At 36.3% G+C, this 19,874-nt stretch overlaps 1 protein-coding gene across 3 annotated transcripts; it reads left to right on the top strand.

Annotated features, from left to right (window-relative positions):
- The first annotated feature begins 205 nt into the window (after positions 1-205).
- Positions 206-18,825, top strand: esco1 (establishment of sister chromatid cohesion N-acetyltransferase 1). Of its 3 annotated transcripts, none has more exons than XR_012399515.1 (10): positions 206-260; positions 973-2,845; positions 8,236-8,320; positions 8,690-8,756; positions 9,178-9,256; positions 10,362-10,493; positions 13,469-13,558; positions 13,660-13,803; positions 15,347-17,155; positions 17,566-18,825. XR_012399515.1 is itself a non-coding variant. In XM_002663269.6 (10 exons), exons 2-10 carry the CDS (start codon positions 974-976, stop codon positions 18,008-18,010), a joined length of 2,796 nt encoding a protein of 931 aa, XP_002663315.2. In that variant the 5' UTR covers positions 206-260; position 973; the 3' UTR covers positions 18,011-18,825. The 3 variants fall into 3 exon arrangements, 2 of the variants coding, with proteins under 2 accessions (XP_002663315.2, XP_005174247.1); XM_002663269.6 differs by having other exon boundaries at positions 9,184-9,256; positions 15,347-15,531; positions 17,863-18,825; XM_005174190.5 differs by having other exon boundaries at positions 15,347-15,531; positions 17,863-18,825.
- The last annotated feature ends 1,049 nt before the right edge of the window (positions 18,826-19,874 follow it).

The raw sequence follows: 19,874 nt of genomic DNA, 5'->3' as shown, positions 1-19,874 counted from the left end.
CGCATATAAAAACAATAAAATACAGTGAAATAAAAAAACAATACAAAAATATTCAAATCCAAACAATGAGCAACACATTAAAAAACAGTTTGTTTTAGACAACTGGGATAATCACATTTCGCTTTACTCTAGTCTGCTAGGTGTCGTTTGACTTTCGCATCCGCAGCGGATTCGCCGAAGAAGACGCATCGCCGGAAGTGAGGCTAAACTTTGCTCCACACAGCGGAAAACAGCTGTTGTTTAGAAACAGGAATAGATAGGTAAGTTCTGCGCTGTACACTATTACACTTTTTTCTTTTTGATTTGTCATAATAGTAGCATTTAACTCGCATTTACTTATTTATTAGATCGTATTGTCAGTGGCGAGTGTCGTTAGTTTTTTACGGAGTGAGCTAACAGAGTTAGCCAGATATGCTAGCCAGATCTGCTAACTTTCTTCTCGACGTCAAACTGATGAGAGTCTTTTATCAGGATTTAATTCCAGGACTGTCATTCATTTATTGAAAGCCCGTTAGATGCTGTTCATATCACCATAACGTAATGTTGTTCATTTGGAATGGGAAAAATGAATTGTGTTCAGTTCACTGAAGAAACAGAGACTGTGAGCTGCTGACAGATTATTGTGTTTTAACTGTTAACGTGATATTGTGTATTTGCATAATTGTAAAAGAACATGGATATAGACCATAGTGTTATTGTAGTAGTGTTTTAAAACAAATTTATTAGCTGCAAATTGTTAGTTGTTATTGTCAACGTTATTGTAGTGGTATTCTCATTCTATTTAGATTAATTTAGTTGTAAATTATCACATAGTTTTTTATTTTTAAATAATAATATTTAATGTTTCTTACATAGAACTTACAAAATGTTTTTTTTAAAAGCAAACATGTCCTTATAATTGTGATTGTGTATTATTTTTAACTGTTTTATTGTCATAGATGTACATTACATGTCTTGTCTCTTTATCTTCAGGATGCCTGGGCAGAAAAGAAAGATGTCTTCTTCTGAACCTGAAGTTAAAAAAACAAAGCTGGACCGAAATCTTGTGGAGTCTGATAAATCTCAAAAGCCTAAAAGAGGAAGACCACCAAAAAGTAAAGTGCTGGAAGCACAGCCATCAAGACAGAAACATCAGATAGATTCAAGGGAAGAAAATGGAAAGCCTATTCGACGGTCCTCTCGCTTGAAAACACCACTAAAAAAAGGTGCTAGAGCAAGACGGCGGAAAGATGGGGAGAAGCCTAAAGTCTCTGAGGAGAAGTCCTCTCAAAAAATGCCTGTCCTGAAAAAAGGAAACAAGAAGTATGTTTCAAGAGTAAAGAGAGAAAAGCCCATCATCTCTGAAACCATCAAAACAGTAGCAGCCATGTTCCCTGTGCAAATAGAGCACAATTACGGACGATTGTTTGACATGCAGGCTGAAGAGATCACGCTACCTAAACCTGACAAAATCCATGTGGCTAATAAAAGTGAAATGCAGGCGCTTCACGAAACACAAGCAAGCAAAGCTGAAGAGCAAAAAGAGCTGCACGCTGAGCCTGTTGAGAAAATTACCGTCAGCGTAGATGCAAAAGTAGACGTGATGAGCAAATCTCCTCCACCTCTAGAGGCTCTTTTCAAAGTCATCCAAGAGTCCAGCCTCACTAAACACTCATTCTCTGGCAAAGACATTTCTGATATGGATGAGTTGGAAGTAGTGAACACATGTTCACTGCAGGACAGTGTGCAAAGCACAGACGTGGCCAAAGTGTTTCTTCAAGACTCGGATGCATTTCTGGATGATGATGTAGAGATTGAAAACTGTGTTGTGGAGATTGAAACCTACGAGGATTTGGATGGCGATCAAGGGGAGGTGTCGAAAAAGCAAACAAGCGAATGTGTGACCTGTAAAGAGGTCAATTCTTCACCTTCTTTGCCCCAAGAAAGTGCAACAGACTCTTCTCAAGAGCTTCCAAAAAAGCAAGCGATGAACCCACAGGCTCGAACGAAAGCACGTCTGGCAGCTTTAGCTGAGGAAAGAGCGGCTGCCGCCAAGAAACCCCCACCGAGACACTTCAACCTCCTGGCTCTCTGTGAGGAAATCGCAGATGACATCGCATCTGATGCTCCAGGAGCTTCAGACAAGACAACGAATGAGCAACAACAGGAGGATCATGAATCTGAAGACGTGAGTGAGTGTACGGAAGTCAGTGAATCAAAAGATGCGAGTGAATCGAAGGAAGTGAATGAATCAAAAGACCTGAGTGAATCTAAAGATGCAAGTGAATCTAAGGATGTGTCTGAAAATAAAGAGGTTTCTGAAACTGAGACGTGTGAACCTGAGGAGGTGGTCTCTGAAAACACGGCTCCTCCTGGAACACCTAATGAAGAGACCGCTGATCCCAGGCCTGAGGACGGTACGCCTAAGAAACGTTTTTTTCTTAGCCAGATGTCTGTGCCTCTCAAAACACAGGAGAAGAAGAAACTCTCCCGCTTTCAGAGGCTCAGGCAGGTGGAGCTTCAGCGGGATAAGCTGACTTGGACACGTGTGAAGAAGCTGAAGTCTGATCAGGTCAATCAGGCTGGCTCTCAAAAGGATAGCGAAGCTTCGTCAGTCTCGCCCAGCCCTGCCACCACCCCTGCCCAGGTTCCTACTACAGAAAGTGTGCCAAAAGTGGGCTCGGTTGAACCCAAACGGGTGCTCCCGGCTCAGGCGCCACCCATGCCTAATGGAATCACCAGCCCGAAACCCAAACCAGTGGTGGAGTATAAACCCTACACTCCCAGACGCAAGTATTCACCGGATGACTTTGAGCTCGACGGTTTTGAAGAGGACACCGCTAAACCAGCAGCACCCAAAAATGTGGTAAAAGACGTATGCAGATACAAACACACTGAAAAAATTTATTGTTTCATTCAACAAGGATGTGTTATCAAATGTAGAGCTGCATAGTATTGCAAAAACTTTTTTTCTACTATTTATATATAAACACAATTTTACAATATGACTTAAGTAGGGTTTCCACTGAGTCTTAATGTCTTAAATCTCAAAATCAAAATTGTAGGCCTTAAAAAGTCTTAAATTTACTGAAACATTGTGTTGTAGGTCTTAACTCTTTTTTTAAATTGGTCTTAAATTTCTGTTGTTAATAAATTGCTACCCAATCTGGCCAAAACCAGTACAATCATCAACATTCCATCTCAATACAACTTGAAACTTTTTATTTGAAAAGGTAATTTTTAACTCAATTTACCGGAATGGTTCATCTATTTTCCTTACAATAACATTTGTTTAAAAGTGCTCCATATATATACTGCTAAGGACAGGGACCTGGACAGATTGTTGTGCATAGATTTAGTTTATTATAGTTTTTAAAACTTTTAAAACATTTGTTCAGTTTTTTATTATTTTAAAGAAAGTTTATGTTGAAAAAAAAGTATGGATACAACTAAAGCTTGCTTGTTTTTACATAATTTTTTTAATATTTTGCCAAGAAATATCTAAAATGTATATATAAATATAATATTGTATTATTAAATGTATTAAAATCTAATTTTTTTTTGATAGGGCAATTAAGAAATCTTTTTCATCAGGGACATTTGAAAAATTCCCTAGCATTTAGCCCTTTGTGAACCTAAAATTGTATTCATAATGGTTTCAAAAATGTCCTAAAAAGTCTTAAATTTAACTTTGTGAAACCTGCAAAAATCCTGTTAAGGCTGCACAATATATTGTTTCTCCAATGATACCGCAATAGTTACATCGCTGGTCTGCAATGTTGAGTCTGAATTATAGTTATCAGCTCCACAATTCAGAACACATCAGATAAATGGTGTCATAAATTTGAACCAGAATGGAGAGCAAGTTTTTCATTTGCAAAAATGCATGTTTTTTAGGCCCGTAACTGAGCATTTCAAGTGTGTTTATAGCATATTATAAACAAGAAATTGTACTGTTTGTTAGGGCTGCAAATGAGAATCGCGATTTGTTTTGCTTAAAATCAAGATCAAGATTCTCTCACGATTCTGTAGATGCAGTAAAGTTTAATATGAGTAGGCTATTATTATTGTAGCATATGGTAAAACAGCAATAATATCAGGGCTATGTGTAGGTTTACTGTTGGGTAAAATGTTACATTTTGTATAGACTTGGAATGGTGGACTTGAACAGACTTCTATTTGTCCCGGGTGCTAATGCACAGGCGGTTCATTCCGCTGTGGCAACCCCAGATTAATAAAAGGACTAAGCTGAAAAGAAAATGTTAATGCACAATAATGTGGTTACATCAGAATACAACTATTCATAATTCTGAAGTTGAATTATTATGTTTAAGACATGTGCTTGTCATTTGTCATTGACAATGTCATTAGATAATTTTTTTACTGGTAAAATAAGACATTTCTCTTTATCAGATTCATGCACGCTCTCTCAGTAGTAAACAAACAGTGCATCAGCTCATGCGCAACCATGAATACATCATTGCATGAAGACAGAAATGACATTTTTGGGTGAATTCTACCTTATCAATACAGTATGTGACACTTTCACCATTTGGAGGTGTCCATGTTGCTGAGCAACGTATATTAAACAATGAGAAGACTTGTGCGACTGCCTTTATGCTACTCCCGAACTTAAAAACATCATTGGCTGAATTACAGAGAGTCTAAATTAAGATCGTGTGTAGGGTATCGTGTGTAGATTGTGATCATTTTTGATTAATCATACAGCCCTACTGTTAGTACATTTAATAGATAGATTGTATTGAATTGTTTTTATAATGAAGTCAATGCAGTAGTTTGCTTTTGATCGAATTCTGTACCTCTGAAGACTCCACAGAAATTTACAAAGTCAATAGTTAATTATTTTTTATGCATGATTCACTCTCCTAAACAAATTCTCCCAATCAATTTAAATTAATGCATTCGTTCCAAATAGACCTATTTAAACCATATGGTGAAATTGTATTCATATCACAATAGATATTGCATAAAAACGAAATATCGCAATGATTTTTCCAATATGACTTGAATAGCTGTATTTATCAAAAATTTTAAGTTTTAAATTTGATTGGGATAATTTTGTTAGTGAGCAAATCTGCCTAAAATGTAATAAACAAATAAGAGGCATTGATAAATACAGTAGAGCAAAGATACAATTGCAGTACAGCTTTATAGTTGTCTGGGGAATGTTCAGGCACAGAAATTGAATAATCAAATGAAGATGCAAAAACCTCTAAATGTCACCTGAGATTTATTAGGTCCCTGTCTGTAGGTTCAATCCTTTTATGCCAAAGTTCTTGTTATTGTCTTTAAAGTGACATAACTGAACATAAACATAGGGTAAAATGCTCATTTTTGACAAATTTCACACAACATTTTGAGTTTTTTTTATTCTGAAGACTTCAATTTCAAATCTTCAATTGTAAAATAACTCTGTTTAGTCTTCATTGTGTAAATAATTATATACAACTAATTTTTAAGCTACAAACATGATATTTTTTTGTGCACAAATGGTTTAATTTAGCTTAAAATATCCACACCTGGGCGAAGCAGTGGCGCAGTAGGTAGTGCTGTCGCCTCACAGCAAGAAGGTCGCTGGTTTGAGCCTCGGCTCAGTTGGCGTTTCTGTGTGGAGTTTGCATGTTCTCCCTGCGTTCACGTGGGTTTCCTCCGGGTGCTCCGGTTTCCCCGACAGTCCAAAGACATGCGGTACAGGTGAATTGGGTAGGCTAAATTGTCCATCGTGTGTGAATGTGTATGTTTCCCAGAGATAGGTTGCAGCTGGAAGGACATCCACTGCGTAAAAACTTGCTGGATGGGTTGCCGGTTCGTTCCGCTGCGGTGACCCTGGATTAATGAGGGACTAAGTCGACGAGAAAATGAATGAATGAATGAATGTTCACACCTTTAAAAATATGCAAATGCAAACTTTGGTTAAATGTTGGTTAAAAAAATGTCTGGTCAACTTCTGTGTATAATGTATTGCAGACCTGCAATGTGTCAATTTTGGATTCTCACATTGCGATATCAATGCTAAAACAATATATTGTGCAGCCCCAATCAATAATAACAGTAACATTATAAAACAACAAGTAAATCCAGTTATTTTGAACCTTTTATTTATCGATGAATGCTGGAAATGCATTCACAAGGCACTTTAAATTGGTATATCTTGGTAGTATTACCCGGTTAGATCTCTTTTTGCCTTCAGGCTGCGGAGGCAGTTTGAGTTTAGTGAACTCATGTCAGGTTTAGTAGATGGGTACACTGTGGTCAGAAACAAAACTGTGGAATTTTAACAATGCTCAGTTGATACCCAAGTGTGTCAAGAAAATATTTTTCACACCATCACACCACAAACCGCAGAACTGCTATTACAAGGCAGGATAGATTCATGCACAGTTCGCTGTTCTCAGCGGACAGAAGTGCAACTGGTGTTTTCTTCCTCTGCTGCTGGAGCTCATCTGCTTTAAGGTCCCAGTATAATTTTCGAGATCCCAGGATACAGTATAGCATTTTTGAGGGCAAAAAGAAGTTTGAAAAGGTTGAGTGATGGTATACTGTTTTTGAACACTTGTCCAACACCCCTGCACTGCAGTAGGCAGAGTTGTGAATACAACAATAGCCATGTTTCCATTCAAACATGCATATTAAATTTATGCGTAAAACTGAAATATCGCATAAAACATTTGGCAAAAAAGCAGCATTTCCATCCAACCAGTCCGAAAGAACAAAATCATCACTTGCTAATAAACTGGCACCAAATATATAAAAAAGAGGAAGTTGCAGCATTAGAAGAAAGCCTTTTTTCTTATATAATCACTTACTTGCATCTTAGAACACATAGACATATCATATCATAGTCATAACCTTTTAGAATCATCTCCACTTACAGTTCTTGGAAGATTTGTACATTCTGCTGATGTTTTCCATCAAAGATGGTTGTCATCTTTTTTTTTGTATTAAAAACTTTTGGACCACATCATCCACCCAATTATACAGTACCTGTCACTTTCTGCTTTTTTTATTATCACATGATCTGTTGAAGGAAAATCGCATGCCTTTTTTATGGGCACACTGGAATTTATTAAGTAAAAGCATTTAGATTATAGTTTTTGCACATCTTTTCTCATCGCATAAAAAGTTTGTCCTACTCCGTTTATGCGCAATTTCAAAATTACTGCACATCTTGGCATTTCCATCCCGGGGTTTTTATGCAATATTTCAAGATGTGCATATAAATAAGTGGATGAAAACAAAGAACAGCATTGTAGCCATTTTGTAAGTGCTTTATTTAGTTTAAATAGGCTAGTACTTGTTAATATTTTTACTTGTCATAAAGAAATAAGTGGGTCAAATGTTTGACCGCTGACTGTGTTGGGAACCAGTTTCATTTGCTATTATTTGTATCTTAATTTTGCTGCATTTTTTGTTGGTCAGTTATTTATAAAACAAAAATGAGGATCTAATAAATGTCCAACAAACAATTTCATATTCTGGCAAACAGCCTCTGTATGCTTTCTATTTTTCATATCATTTTCTATAAATCCCATAGATAACTGTGTGAAAAAAATCTGGGAAACATTGTTTTTTTTGTCACTTAAATATAATTTCTACTTCTCTGTGATTCACTGTTTGACCTTCAGCTAGGGCTGGGCGATATGGCAAAAAATGCCATCTCAATAAATATTTTTTCATATTGAATGATAACGATACATATTTCAATATGAGTTTTTAATGCTTCCAGATTTAAAAGAGTACCCTAACAATGATTGAAGCCACAAAAAAATTAGAAGGTCCATTAAATGGCATAACGTATTTGTGGATGCAAAATTTTCTGTGGGCAAAAAACTTGGTGCATCTATAATTTGAACACACTTTTAGCATTGTTGCACATTTCTTTTTTTTTTTATAAGATTTATTTATTACCTTTTTATGACAGTTACCAAACAAAAGTAAAAAGAGACAATAACAGTACAAAATTGTTGCACATTTCTGTTGTGTGTTTGGCTCTTAGATCATTATAGAGTAAAAAAGTCAAGAGCTAGTCATTGTTATTGACATACATTTTATTGTGATTTGATATAATATAGTTTTATCGGGCCAGCCCTACCTGCAGCAGATCATCATGATCATTACAGGTTTAAATGCATTTAATTTGCATCGCATTGAAGCACCTGAACAGGTTGTAGATGCACCATGTTGTGGTAAAGTAACCACTTGTGACTAATTGTGTAAAACGTGTTATTATCACAGGGTAAAGCAGAACAGTCCCCATCATCAGCTAAAGTGCAGCCCAATCCAGCAGTGGAGAGAAAGCTGTGTGTTCCCACTACCGCAGGTAAAGATTGTGCTGACTTGTTTGTTTGGAAACACTTTAATTTAAGGTGACGTAATTACATTCCAAGCACTTACTATAGTAATTACAATGAATCATGTAACTTATCCTAAATCTAATCCCAACTCTATAGTAATCACATTTAATGAGTTTATTAATATTTCTCAGTAGTTAAATGTATAGTTACACTGTAACTACATAAGCTTAAAATATTAAGTGAAAGTAAAATAAATAATAAGCGTAACTTCCTTTTTGAGTAGAGCACAAAATTTCATTATGTGTACTACTACAGAATGTGTTTTATTATTTGTAAACATTTTATTAGTATTGTTTTATTGTTAGTTTAATTCTTTGTGATGCATGTGTTCACAGATAGTAAGTCGAAATCCTCTCCTCAGCAAGAAACTGCCCAACAAACACAACTGGAAAACAGCAACAGGTAATTGAAAAGGTTTAAATGAAATATTTCTTATATTATTTTAATAGTAATAGTTTAGCTCCAACTTGCCTCAACACACCTACCAGGAAGTTTCTAGTATACCTAGATGAGCTTGGTTAACTGATTCAGGTGTGTTTAATTGGGATTGAAGCTAAAATCTGCTGGACACCGTCCTTCCAGGATCAAATTTGGGCATCCAATAGCCAATATTTTAATTGTATTTAATTTGGAAATGATTATACATTTTTGAAAGTTTTTTTTTTTCCAGCAGCCCAAAATGTTGTGCAATTATCTTAGCAATCAAATGAATATCAATAGAAGCATGTCTGTTAACATTCTTTCTATTATTCTACAAAAACTGAAGTCCAGAATGTCAGATCTGTTAAACATCTGTGGTGTTTTGTTGTCATCTCATGTGAAGTTCTAGTGTTGAACCAGAACAGAAGAAAGAGGACAAAAACAGTCCCAAACCTGAAAGTCCAGCAGCACAGTCCAGCAATGTAAGTCAGTTAAATGATGCTAGGCAAATATTAATCGCCATTAATCACATACAAAATAAAAGTTGTTTTGACATTAGTTATATATGTCTAATGTATTATGTCTATGTAATATACACACACATGAAAACAAAACAATACAAATTTTTTTTGCATAAATATTTAAATTGATTTATCATTTGTATCATATTCACATGTATTTTAAATCTAAATATAAATAAACGTTTTCTTAAATAAATGCGTGCATGTGTCTATTTATATATACATATAAACACGCACACACATATAATGTGGGCACAAACTTTTATTTTGGATGTGATTAATTGCTTATAATCTGTCCAGTACAAAAAAACAAAATGTATAATTGTTTTTTCTTATAATGTAGCCTATAGACCAATTTTTCTCAACTGGTGGTTCGCGACCCCAAGGTGGGTCGCGGGAACATTTTCAGTGGGTCGTGGAGTGTGTGTTTAAAAAACAACAACAAAAGTTTACATTTTCACCGGACTTTTATTTTGAAATGCGTGCGCAACAACCCTACCGTTTGACATGTGAAATTTCATTTAATTATTGCAACAAATATGTCAAGCGCAAGTATGACCCCGAATATGTAAAGTATGGATATATATATATATTGAAGACAAAAAAGACTTAAAGCCTCTGTGTCATATGTAGTGAGGTGCTCTCATAAGAGAGCATGAAACCTTCTAAATTAAAACAACATTTAGAAACCAGAAAACATATTTTATTAACAGTTTGATATTAACAGTATTTGTCGTTTTTACTTTGTAATATTTCTATAATTTGATCCATTTTGTTAAATGACAACAATAAAATAGTGTTTATTTGGAAGTCTTGGTGAATTTCTTATGATGTATCTGTCACTACTTGTTTATGTTAAAAATAAATACAAATAAAGTATAATTGCTAAAATTGTATTATAGTTCCTAAAAATTTGGGTCGCGGCTTGATGACCATGTAAAAATGTGGGTCCCATGGCCAAACCAGTTGAGAACCCCTGTTATAGACTGTTTGTTATTGTATATTGTATTACACAAGAGCTCTGGTGTTTGATGGCATTTTGTTTAACTCTTCCTGTGCTTTGCAGGAAGCGGGTCAGAAGGCGTTTGGTGCGGTCACTTGTAACGTGTGTGGGATGCTTTACTCTCCTACCAGCGCCGAAGACGAATCCCAACACCTCCTCTTCCACAACCAGTTCATCAGCGCCGTCAGATACGTGGTGAGTCGGGAGACAAACTATTGCGTCTGTCTGTTATTATGCGATTCAGATTTATTTACTATGTCATGTAGATGCTGTTTCGACAAGATTGTTAAAAGATTGTCTTGAATTGCCCCAGACCACACACCAGCTGATTGGTGGAGAGGAGACAGAGTGATGAAGCCAATTATGATATGGGGATGGTTAGGAGGCCATGAAAGACAGGCCAGTGGACAAATTTGGCCAGGATGTCCTTCGAAAAAGAGTAGGGGGTTAGGGTTAGGGTTATTTTTTAACAACCACAGAGAGTTGGGACCTCTATTTAACGTCTCATCCGAAAGGACCGTGCTCACTGAGAAGTACATGACTCGTTTCAACTGACTGGTACAGTATGGTACGGTTTGGGTCGGTACGGGTCACCTTTATCAGGCTTGTGTTTACATTAACAAGGGTATCCCTTTTGGTGGGCGTGGTGCATGACAAAAAGTTTTAGTCAACATCATTTTCGCTCAAGAAAATGTCTACAGTAAAGCTGTACAGGTCCTTGCATATCATATGAAAGGCACTTCTCACAAAACAGACGCTTTATACACATAAAAACTTCTGTATAAATGTTTATTAGTAACTTTTCTATGAACAGGATTTGATTGTAACTGCAGATCAATGAGAGAGCGAAAAAGCCTATTGTAATGTCTGTAATTATATTAAATAAATAAATAAATGAACATATATGAACACATACAGCTCCTTACAGTCTCCGATATGTTACCAACTAAAGAACTACACACAGCAGACATTTAGTTCTTATTTAGGTTCAAAAACAACACAAAATAAAGCCTACAGTCAGCGCAAACCTCTCATCTGTGTCTGTAATCGTCAGCAGCACGTGTATCCTCTGTTAGTAATTCCGTCATTCAGGGGTCTGATCTTCGTACGTGGATTACCAGTTAGCTGGATTTGGATATTTACGTTTATAGTTTCGTTCTTCAAAGCTGATCCGAGAGTTGTTGTCATTGCAACAGCTCTGCTAGGTCAAACCTGGTCAGGAGCAGGTTCAATTCATATAAACAGGATTAGATCGCCTCAGTTCAAGCAAAGATAATACAGAAAGTATGTTCCGAATTCTGATATTTTCTTACAGTAGTAGTTATATACACTTGGGAAAATGGTAAATATTTTTTAACTATATATATAAAGTTATAGTTATTAATAAAATAAATAAAGTTATACATATTAATAAAACTTATGCAATCTGCACCCTCGAAATGAAAGTACAAAGACTGCCACCTGGTGGTGCAAAGAGAAAACTTATTGATATGAACTTTTTAGACCGCTTTAGTACAAATTGTGTATAATTAAAAATTTAAATAAAAAAGGCTACTATAATAAAGAAAATCTTTTCTGAATGTAGAACTAAATACACTGATATGCATTGAAATACATGATGAATACACTTGACACATGAAAGAGTAAAGCCTGCCGCTCACAACAAATGTGGAAGGTTATTGCGTGTCATATTTAACAAACTGTTTACTGCTCATTTGATGTAATTTTGCTCACATGGATAATTGAATATTAATCAGATGATGTCATTACGCTGCTGTGCCGTCAGCCAATCGTTGCATTGCTGATCATGATCTCGAGGATCGATAGATCTGTCCTTCACAACACACGCAGCGATCTCAGATCAGTTCATCCAGACATTCTATTCTGATTCGCGAACTTGTTTGAAGAACCAAATTAGCGAGAGATCAGTTATCAAGATTAACAGATCCAGGATCTGCCAAATCATCTTAGATCATTCAAACGAGGTACGAAGAACAGACCCCTGAGCTCATAATAGTCCAAATGTGATGATAATAGTTAAACACGGCAGTTTGTTCACGTTTGCTGAAAAAATGTGCCCCTTTTTTCCGGCTTCTCCTTTTTTTTCACGCTTCACTCTCACGTTTGTCAGTTTCTGACAGGATCAGGTTTGAAAAGCAAGTCAATAATCAAGCACACGTTATTATCATGAGCTCAAGAAGTTTGTTATTTCAAATATAGACGCACGTCAATATGAGTGCAAGCAAGAAAGCAAAACCGCTCTCGCTTCAGACTGGCTCGTAAAAAAACTAAGGGGCACAACTAATTCTGCTCTTCTTCTTGGCATTGTGGCTGTTCATCAAGACGACGACAAGGTTTGTTTGAGCCCGGGTCAACCATGGCTCGTTATTATATGTATATATATTTACGATGTAAAAGATCTCTTGGCTGTGTATTTTAAACATGGCAGCTCTTTTGTTTTCATTCTGGCTTGTTGTGTAAGCGAATTACATATATCTGTAAACCAATTGCGTTCAGCTGCGCGTCTAGCTCCGCCTTTTGGTACCGTTTCCCGTGTTTGGTACCCTTTCGAAAGTGTGCCGAAAAAAGTGGTACGGTATGGTTCGGTACGGCTTTTAACAGTAGAAACTGCCATAAAAGCGTACCAAACCCACACTGACTGCAGGTTGAATGCCCCCTGCTGGTCTCACTGACACCACTTCGGCAGCAACCTAGCTGTCCCATGTGGTCTCCCATCGAGGTACTAACCGGGTGCAGCTCTGCTCAGCTTCAGTGGGTGACCCTGGTTGAGTTGCAGAGAGGTAGTTACCAGCAAAATATTTGAAAATATAACAACTTATTTAGTTGATTTGTTCTTTCAAGCGGCAATATTTTAATACATAAGATTCAGGCACTTATTTTATTAACATCTTAGCTGTCATTTAATGTAAAAAGTTTACAGTGTAAGAAACTGCAAATGAGTTTGTTTGTTTTCTGAAAACTCGCATGATCTGCTTTGCGATATATCCTTTAAGGTCACTGTATTTTTATTTATATTAATTGATATAATAAATGATTCTCTTCTTAGCATAGGATGTTGCGCATGGATCATATTTTTAAGATGGGGCTATTGGAATCTTAAACTAAACCACATACCCATGTCTCAAAATCTATTGTAATATCTGGTGCAGGGCTGGAAAAAAGAGAGGATCCTGGGAGAATATCCTGATGGCAAGATTATTCTTGTTCTCCCTGATGATCCGAAGTATGCATTGAAAAAGGTACGGGTTTCTTCCTCGTGCACATCTGATGTGGCTGTATTGCATGTTTTGCTAACACTTATATTTTAATTGTTTCTAATATTTGACTTGTTTGACTTAAGGTTGAGGAGATCAGAGAAATGGTGGATAATGATTTGGGCTTCCAGCAAGTCGAGAGCAAAGTCCCGTCACAGACCAAAACCTTCCTCTTCATTTCAAACGATAAGAAAGTTGCAGGCTGCCTTATAGCAGAGCACATACAAGAGGTCAGCTGATCAGTGTACTAGCATTCCTATTGGTGTAAACTTACAAATGTGTTTAAAAAATGTTATCATTGTGTTTCAACTGTTCTACAAAGTTCTGTCTGGAAACTCTATGCTTGCGTAGGCTGACAAGTCACCTAATCTGCTCCTAGGTCATGAACTAAATAGCGCAGGAGATTAGTTGCTGTCTGTGCATGTCTGTGAATATACTTGCAGTAGCAGGTCTCAATAATTGCTCTGCCATAAATATTATAGGAGCAGCAGCAGCATAGCAGATTTATTCCACCAAGACCAAACACATATGTATGTATATATATATATATATATATATATATATATATATATATATATATATATATATATATATATATATATATATACACACAACAGTTCTGTCTGGTTCTTGAATCTGATTGGCTGATAGCCGTGATATATTTAAGTAATATCAGCACCCGTACAGCCTCTTTACCCTTTGTGTATTACTCCGCCCACATACAACCAGCAAAAAGCAGACACTACAGATCTAGTTTAAAAGATGCTTGCTCAGCTGTTTAACTGTCAGCCTATGATTTGAATCCAACGCAGAAGAAAGTAGTTCCTCATACAAAAGGGTTTTTGAGACTCCATGTTTGATTTTGTTTTTATATACACAATTATGCCGTCAAACTGTTGTATAAACGCAATATCACACTCGTAGCAGTGCGGTATGGCTGTATGTCAGCACTGGTAGCGGCACTAAGCACGCCTCCCACCAGTGCCGATATACAGCCATATCGCACTGCTTCTCGTGTGATATTACTCATATATATATATATATATATATATATATATATATATATATGTGTGTGTGTGTGTGTGTGTGTATGTATGTATGTATGTATGTACACACATACTAAATCTCTTAGAGAGTTGACATGACAGAAATTAATAAACAACTTGTGCAGAATCCCAAATATTCTTTGTTAGCACAGGTGGGACATTTACCAGTACATTTTTTTATATTTTTTTTCGTCTAAACTTGAACTTATCTTGACAAAATCTATTCATCATATGCATATATCAAGTGTGAAGTTCAATGACAGTTAAGGTTTTAAAGCTCCATTCACACCAAGAATGACAATGTTTAATATTTAAAACTATATTAATAAGCTTTGATTTTTTTTAACATGATCCTGTGTTTTATATAAGCTATAGTTCAAGCCTAATTTGTAGGAAATTTGTTAAAAAATAAGTAGTTGTTATGAATAGTTATCAAATTAAGTGTACACCTGAATATATTGAATTGCATGCGTGTGTTTCATTACACTGTTCATCAATTAATTATAGAATTTCTAGAGAATTTAACTTACTTGACTATGTTACCTCTTGCATTTTGTTGTTTATTAATTTTTAGAAAGAATAAATAGTTAGAATAAATTTTAAAAAACACAAATTTTTCAGTGAGTTTGTAAACTAACTGAAGTCATTGTGAATTGCTTTTTTGTTGTGTGATATTTCTTGAAGTCTACTGTAGATCGGACGGCCTTGTTTTGTGTGCTGTGTGCAGGGCTACAGGGTTATTGAGGAGTCCGTGCTGGAGGGTTCAGAAGGAGAGAAGGTGATGTATGAGCGTCAGAGGGCCTGGTGCTGCTCTACTGTTCCCGAACCTGCGCTCTGTGGCATCAGCCGCATTTGGGTGTTCAGCATGATGAGACGGAGGGGCATCGCCTCACGCATGATTGAGTGCCTCAGGTAATCTATAGGATGATATGAATGACTAAAAGCCCAGTTAAGACTAAAGTATACTTTTATCAGTCATTCTAGTGTGCATTTGCCGTGTGGTAATATATGCTTAAAAATTAAGTGTAGTTGAAGTTATTTGCCCTCCTGTGAATTTCTTTTTCAAATATTTCTCAAATGATGTTTTAACAGAACAAGAAATTTTTCACATCACTTCCTATAACATTTGTTCTTCTGGAGAAAGTCTCATTTGTTTTATTTAGGCTAGAATAAAAGCACATTTTTTCACAATTATTAGCACCTTTAAGCTATATTTTTTTCTGATAGTTTCAAACTATCATTATACAATGACTTGCCTAATTAACCTAACTTTAAACTAATTAACCTAGTTAAGCATTTATCTTGAAAAATATCTAGTCAAATATTTTAAATATTTAAAAAAAAAGTTTAGTTGTGGTTATGCGTCGACGCATGTACTCCAGTGCTTATGGCGACCCAAGTTCGATTCCTACCTCGAGGTCCTGTGTCGATCTTTCCTGTCAATAATCTTTACTGTCCTTTACATTAAAGGTGAAAACCTAATAATACATTTTTTTTTTAATATTATGTTTACAAATGTGTTAAAAATGTCTTTCAGCTTATTTCATTTTATTGTTTTTTTTATTTTGTTTTTTATTGCAGTTTCCAAATTTACATACAAATGTGCATACCAACAATTAAATTTACCTATTATAATGCATTTTTCCGTTTAAAACTGTAGATGTTGCACATTTAAATACATATTTATGTAAAAAGTAATGCTTTACCATGTTTATGATAATTCATTAATACACACACACACACACGCACACAAACAGTTGAAGTCAGAATTATTAGCCCCCCTGTTTATTTTTTTCCCCAATTTTTGTTTAACGGAGAAAAGATTTTTCACCACGTTTCTAACCATAATAGTTTTAATAACTCATCTCTAATAACTGATTTATTTTATCTTTGCCATGATGACAGTGAATAATATTTGGCTCGATATTTTTCAAGACACTTCTATAAAGCTTAAAGTGACATTTAAAGGCTTGACTAGGTTAATTAGGTTAACTAGGCAGGTTAGGGTAATTAGGCAAGTTCTTGTATAACGATGCCTTGTTCTGTAGACTATCAAAAAAAAAATGCTTAAAGGGGCTAATAATATAGTTCTTAAAATGGTGTTTAAAAATTTAATAACTGCTTTTATTCTAGCTGTAATAAAACAAATAAGACTTTCTCCTGAATAAAAAATATTATCAGAAATACTGTGAAAATGTCATTGCTCTGTTAAACATCATTTGGGAAATATTTAAAAAAGAAAAAACAATTCAAGGAGGGGCTAATAATTCTGACTACACACCAACTTTGTGTGTGTGTATATATAAATAATATATATACAGTGAGAGTAAAAAGTATTTGATCCCTTGCTGCTTTTGTTGGTTTGCCCACTAATAAAGACTTGATCATTCTGTACTTTTAATGGTAGATGTATTCTAACATGGAGAGAAAATCCAGAAAATAACTTTAAAGAATATATATTAATTGATTTGTATTTCATTGAGGGAAATAAGTATTTGATCCCCTAGTATGCATTAGGACAGGGCTCATCAAACATGTTCCTGGAGGGCCGGTGTCCTGCAGATTTTAGCTCCAATCCTAATCAAACACACCTGAACAAGCTAATCAACGTCTTACTAGGTATACTTGAAACACTCAGGCAGGTGTGTTAAAGCAAGTTAGAGCTAAACACTGCAGGGACACCAGCCCTCCAGGACCAGGATTAGTGACCCCTGCATTAGGAGTTCTGGCTTTCACAGACCAGTTAGACCAGGGGTCACCAATCTCGGTCCAGGAGGGCCGGTGTCCCTGCAGGGTTTAGCTCCAACTTGCCTCAACACGCCTGCCTGGATGTTTCAAGTATACCTAGTAAGACCTTAATTAGCTTGTTCAGGTGTGTTTGATTAGGGTTGGAGCTAAAATGTGCAGGACACCGGCCCTCCAGGAACAAGTTTTGTGACCACTGAGTTAGACACTCCCAATCAACTTGTTACCTGAATTGAAGACACCTGTTCTAACTAATCACCTGTGTGAAAGATACCTGTTCACAGAATCAGACAGATTCCAAACTCTCCAACATGGGTAAGACCAAAGAACTCTCTCAGGACCTCAGAGACAGGAAATAATTTTCATTAGAGAAATAATTTATTTTATTTCAATAACAGTTTTACCGACTCCAAGCACTTTATAGTGTATAAGTGTTGTTGTTTTTTTGTTACCCTTATAGCTTAATGTTTACTCTTTTTTTTTTTTTTTTTTCTCCAGGAACAATTTCATCTATGGGTCACATCTAAGTAAAGATGAAATCGCCTTCTCTGACCCCACACCAGACGGCAAACTCTTTGCAACACATTACTGTGGAACCTCTCAGTTTTTGGTCTACAACTTTGTCAGCGGCAAACGCTCAACCTGACAGGATGAGGACAACAGAACAGAGCTGAGTTTTATAATGTTAACATTTGAGAAGAGAAATGGACTAACAAGACCTTATTTCACTCAACCAAACAATGCAAACATGATGCGAGAGAACACAAAAGAGAGAAACAGACACAGAACAACGGCTCTTTTTGTTAAGAGTATTCGTTTTTACAAAAATTGGCCTAGCTTCCTTACAGGATGCAAAGTTGGACACTTTCACGGCCAGTTTTTTAATGATTCATTATAACTGATGCATCCCTCGGAGAAAGACATCTGAAATGTTCTCTCAGGTTTAGGTTGCAGCCTATTTTAGGACTCACCGTTTAGTGGAAGCCATGTAGTCCAGTGCACAATTGCAGAATCGGTGTAAGTATTTCTTTCTAGAACACACAGGAAGAGCTTTTTTCTACTGTAAGCAATGCCTCGGTCGTGAGGCGACGACTTTTGAATCTCAGGTTGAAAAAAACATCATGAATTTGCCATCAAAATCTCCCTTTAACCCCCGCATCACGTCAGCTATTTTCAAAGAGAGCGTATTTTCCTGAATCGCTGTGTTGCCTGTGCATTTTGCAGAGGTTTACATGCATGACATTGACTTTGTTGGATGGCGAGTGATTTCGAAGAAGTCGCTGGTATTTGCACAACTCTGCCCGAATGAATCTGATTCATTTGTTTCTAAGACGCATTAAGTGTGATGATTTGAAACGATTGCCCGGTCATAGTATTCCATTTACGTTTTAATATCTTTTAGATTGATTTTATGTATGTATGTATGTATTTTGATTGAATTATATTAATTTACACATGAAAGTGACTACAAATGGATCTTTAAGAGGTCATGAAACTCCCCTCTTTCAGCTCAAGTCTATCTCAGAATTAAAGAAGAAATGCTCCATGATACACTATGAACAATTTAGCTTGCCCAATTCAACTATAACACATGCGTTTGGACTGTGGAGGAAACCCACACCAACACAGGGAGAACATGCAAACTCCACACAGAAATGCCAACTGGTCCAGCCGGGACTTAAACCAGTGGCCTTATTGCTGTGAGGCGACAGTGCTAACCACTGAGCCACCGAGCTGCCATTTGTAGGGTATACATGTATATGTAAGCTAAGTTGTATTAAAGAAAAAAATAAGGCAAACACAAGCCAAAGTTTAAATGAGCTTTTTATTTTAAAAGTTTAATTTCTTAAATGTACTTGCAGTTGATGGCAAAATTATTCGGCCACCTTTGAAATTTTAATTATTTGTCAAATATTTACCAAATGATGTTTAACAGAAAGATTTCTTTTGTCTTTGGTATGATGATGTTAAATAATATTTACTAGTTATTTCTCAAGATATTATTCAGCTTAAAGTGCTATTTAGAGGCTTAACTAGGTTAATCAGGCAAGCTAGGATAATTAGACAATACTCAAGTAGGCTGTGGCGTTGACATGATGCTCAATTGGTGCTAAAAGGCCCAAAGTGTGCTAGGAAAATATCCCCCACACCATTACACCACCACCACCAGCTTTAACCATTGATACAAGGCAGGATGAATCCATGCTTTCACGTTGTTGATGCCAAATTCTGACCCTAACATCCGAACGTCGCTGCAGAAATGGAGACTCATCAAACCAGGCAACATTTCTCCAATCTTCTATTGTGCAGTTTTGGTGAGTCTGTGTGAATTGTAGCCTCAGTTTCCTGTTCTTAGCTGCAGGAGTGGCACCTGGTGTGGTCTTCTGCTGCTGTAGCCCATCTGCCTCAAGGTTAGACGTGTTGTGTGTTCAGAGATGCTCTTCTGCAGACCTCGGTTGTAACGAGAGGTAATTTGAGTTAATATTGCCTTTTATCAGCTGGAGCCAGTC

This window comes from Danio rerio, chromosome 24 (assembly GCF_049306965.1).
Source record: "Danio rerio strain Tuebingen ecotype United States chromosome 24, GRCz12tu, whole genome shotgun sequence".
NCBI classification, from domain to species: domain Eukaryota; kingdom Metazoa; phylum Chordata; class Actinopteri; order Cypriniformes; family Danionidae; genus Danio; species Danio rerio.
The sequence above is the reverse complement of the archived record's forward strand: the minus strand, read 5'-3'. Positions and strand labels throughout refer to the sequence as shown.